This window comes from Hylobates moloch, unplaced genomic scaffold, assembly GCF_009828535.3.
Source record: "Hylobates moloch isolate HMO894 unplaced genomic scaffold, HMol_V3 SCAFFOLD_7, whole genome shotgun sequence".
Taxonomy (NCBI): Eukaryota; Metazoa; Chordata; class Mammalia; order Primates; family Hylobatidae; genus Hylobates; species Hylobates moloch.
In genome coordinates, this window is record NW_026652282.1 from 89,282,458 (window position 1) to 89,286,219 (window position 3,762).

The following is a 3,762-nucleotide window of genomic DNA, read 5'->3' on the forward strand; positions in this document are numbered from 1 at the left end:
GGAAGGAAGGAAGGAAGGAAGGAAGGAAGGAAGGAAGGAAAAAATAGCTGGGCATGACGGAGGACTAGCATTTCTCAATTTCAAAACGTACTACAAACCACACTAATCAAAACAATGTGGTACTGGCATAAGAATAGACATATAGATCAATGGAATAGAATTGAGAGTCAGAAACCCATACATCTAAGGTCAATTGATTTTCAAAGAGGTGTCAAGACCATGCAATTGGAAAAGAATATTCTCTTCAACAAATGGTGCTGGAATACTTGGATATTCGCATGCAAAAGAATGAAGCTGGGCCCTTACCTCACGCCATATACAAAAAAATAACTCAAAATGAACCAAAGACCTAAATATAAGAGCTAAAATTGTAAGCCTCCTAGAAATAAACAGAGGGCGGGTCGCGCGCTCGGTGGCGCGTTGTGCGCGTGTGCGGAGTGCCCTGCTGCCCCCAGCTGGAGGGGAACCAGTCTGCTCCAGGTGGCAAGCTGCGTGAGCAAGCAAGCCAACATGGACCGCGACTCGTGCCAGCACTATTTCTACGACTATGAAGGCGGGGAGGATTTCTACCGCTCCACGACGCCCAGCGAGGACATCTGGAAGAAATTCGAGTTGGTGCCGCCGCCCTGGGACTTGGGTCCCGCCGCCGGGAACCCAGCCCTCTGCTTTGGTCTCCTGGAACCGTGGCCGGTAGGGCGCGCTCAGGACGAGACGGAATCCCAGGGCTACTGGAAAGCTTGGGACGCGAACTACGCTTCCCTCATCCGCCGTGACTGCATGTGGAGCGGCTTCTCCGCCCAGGAGCCGCTGGAGAGAGCGGCGAGTGACCTGCTTACGGTTGGCGCGCCCTCGGGATACTCGCCTAAGGAGTTCGCCACCCCCGACTACACTCCTGAGCTCGAAGCCGGCAACCTAGCGCCCATCGTCCCCTGTTTGTTGGGCGAGCCCAAGATCCAGGCCTGCTCTAGCTCTGAGAGCCCAAGCGACTCCGAGGGTGAAGAAATCGACGTGACAGTAAAGAAGAGGCAGTCTTTGAGTATGCGGCAGCCAGTCACCATCGCGGTGCGTGCAGACCTTCTGGATCCCCGCATGAATCTCTTCCACATCTCCATCCACCAGCAACAGCACAACTATGCTGCCCCTTTTCCTCCAGAAAGCTTCCAAGAAGGGGCTCCAAAGAGGATGCCCCCAAAAGAGGCTCTAGAGAGAGAAGCTCCAGGGGGAAAGGATGATAAGGAAGATGAAGAGATTGTGAGCCTCCCACCTGTAGAAAGTGAGGCTGCCCAGTCCTGCCAACCCAAACCCATCCGTTACGATACTGAGAATGGGACCAAGAAGAAGTACCACAACTCCCTGGAGCGCAAGAGACGGAATGATCAACGTTCGCGCTTCTTGGCCCTGAGGGACGAGGTACCCGCCCTGGCCAGCTGCTCTAGGGTTTCCAAAGTAATGATCCTAGTCAAGGCCACGGAATACTTACAAGAACTGGTGGAAGCCGAGGAGAGGATGGCTACGGAGAAAAGGCAGCTCGAATGCCAGCGATGGCAATTGCAGAAAAGAATTGAGTACCTCAGTAGCTACTGACCAAAAGCCTGACCATTCTGTCTTAAAAAGACACAAGTTTTCTTTTTGATCTCCCTCTCCCCTTTAGTAACTTGTACATTTTGTTACAGCAGGACACTCTGGACAGTAGATTGCAGAATGCATTGCAGCCAGTGCACAAACAACATAAAGGCTTGCATTGAAACCCAGCTCGCTCTCTTCCCTGACTCATGGGAGTGCCTTGTGTTTTCTGGCACCTTTGGCTTCAGCAGGCAGCTGACTGAGCAGCCTTGGGGTCTTCCTGGCTCACTATCTCCAAAGAAAAGGCTCACAGATGCTATTCAACAGGTGGTGGATGTTGTTGGGGGCTCCAGCCTGGAGGAATTCTCACACTCTACATGAACTTTAGGCTAGGAAAGGATGTCTCTGGGGTGATGCAAGGACAGCTGGGTGTGGATGCTCTCTCCCTGCGGCTCCATTTTTTCCAGGAGACACACAAGCTGTCTTGGGTGAAAACAAGCTCAGAGACTTGATCCACGTGGACCATTACCTCACTGTCAGACACTACAGTAGCTGAGGAGTTGGAAACCTTTCATATATGTATATATGTATATATTATGACGTTGGCTGACCCCCTTCCTCCTACTCTCAATGCTGTGACTCAGAACATTTAAGAGAACTTCGCCTGTAAGTAATTTGTCTTAAAGCCCTCTGGGCTCTCTTCTCTGAGCGAGGGAACTTTCTGTCCTCACAAGGGACTTTGTCTCATTCTGCCTCTGTTATGCAATGGGTTCTATAGCACCCTTTCCCGCAGGTTAGAAATATTTCCCTAAGACACAGGGTCTTAGCCTGGGGCCTGGGGAAGGTTCCCGAGTCCTGGCTCATAAACTTAATCCCTGCCCAGGTGTTTTCTGAGGGGCCCTTGAGGCCCAATCTTTTCTCAAGGCAGGTGTGAGGCACCTTAGAAGGGAGAACTGTAACACTTCCTCTTTCGCACCTGCCTCTCATCTCAATCCTTGACTGATAAATTTGAAGTTCTACTAGAACCATGAAAACTTGTTCGTTTCGTGCATCTCCAAGGAGCTTGCTGGCTCTGCAGCCACCCTTGGGCCCTCGCACCAGCCTGCAATGAGTCAGATGTCTTTCGCAGAATCTGGGCCTTTCTGAAGTTTTCTGGAGAGCTGTTGGGACTCATCCAGTGCTCCACAACATGGATTTACCTCCTGGTGTGTTTTAAAGGAGCCTCCAGGAGCTAGTTTTTTTTTTTTTTTTTTTTTTTTTTTTTTTTTGAGACAGAGTCTAGCTCTTGTCGCCCAGGCTGGAGGTTAATGGCATGATCTTGGCTCACTGCAACCTCTGCCTCCCGGGTTCAAGCGACTCTCCTGGCTGAGCCTTCCGAGTAGCTGGGATTGCAGGCGCCTGCCATCACGCCTGGCTAATTTCTGTATTTTTAGTAGAGACGGGGTTTCACCATGTTGGCCAGGCTGGTCTTGACCTCCTAACCTCAGGTGATCCACCTGCCTCTATGATAGATTTTGCCCCAGCTGGACTCTGCAGCTCCACGTGGAATCCAGGTGCTGCCTCCAGTCTGGGAAAGTCACCCAACCCCACAGTTGTCATGTGGGTAACCTCTGGAACCCCTAAGCCTGTCCTGTGAGAAGGACCAGCCTCTCCAGAACTCTGCCTAGGACAGCAGGTGCCTGCTTGGAAGTTGGGAGGATGGGGAGTGGTATTATATGTGGATCTGGAACACCAGCTGCTACTTCCAAATCTATTGTCCATAATGGTTTCTTTCTGAGGTTGCTTCTTGCCCTCAGAGAGCTCCAGGGGATGTTTGGAAATAGCCTCTTTACCCTTCTGGAGCATGGTTTACAAGAGCCAGCTGACTTTTGGAACTGTCTATGGAGAACAGGTTGAGTGTAGGTTACTGATGTTTCACCTGAATAGCTTGTATTTTATAAGCTGCTGTTTGGCATTATACTGGGAGAGAGTATATTTTATATTTTTGTTTTGTTTTGTTTTTGTTTTTGTTTTTGTTTTGTTTTTTGAGACGTAGTCTCGGTCTGTCGCCAGGCCGGAGTGCAGTGCCATGATCTCGGCTCACTACAACCTCCATCTCCCTGGTTCAAGCGATTCTCCTGCCTCAGCCTCCTGAGTAGCTGGGATTACAGCCATGCGCCACCATACCCAGCTAATTTTTGGTGGTTTTTTTTTGGTAGA

At 50.5% G+C, this 3,762-nt stretch overlaps 2 protein-coding genes across 3 annotated transcripts in view; one reads left to right on the forward strand and one right to left on the reverse strand.

Moving 5' to 3' along the window:
• Positions 1–1,584, reverse strand: part of NUP62CL (nucleoporin 62 C-terminal like) — a 146,587-nt gene extending 145,003 nt beyond the window's left edge. For both annotated transcript variants that reach the window (XM_058441453.1, XM_058441452.1), the window contains exon 1: positions 1,481–1,584. The gene's annotated coding sequence lies outside the window, so the exon portion shown is untranslated. The remainder of the gene's footprint in view (positions 1–1,480) is intronic.
• On the forward strand, positions 496–1,668 carry LOC116811366 (putative myc-like protein MYCLP1). The gene has a single exon (XM_032756411.2). The coding sequence runs from the start codon at positions 511–513 to the stop codon at positions 1,582–1,584; it is 1,074 nt and encodes a 357-aa protein (XP_032612302.1). The 5' UTR covers positions 496–510; the 3' UTR covers positions 1,585–1,668.
• Positions 1,669–3,762: the final 2,094 nt, after the last annotated feature.

Coding starts and splice junctions, on each gene's coding strand:
- LOC116811366 (XM_032756411.2), top strand. CDS start 511: ATGGACCGCGACTCGTGCCAGCACTATTTCTACGACTATGAAGGCGGG.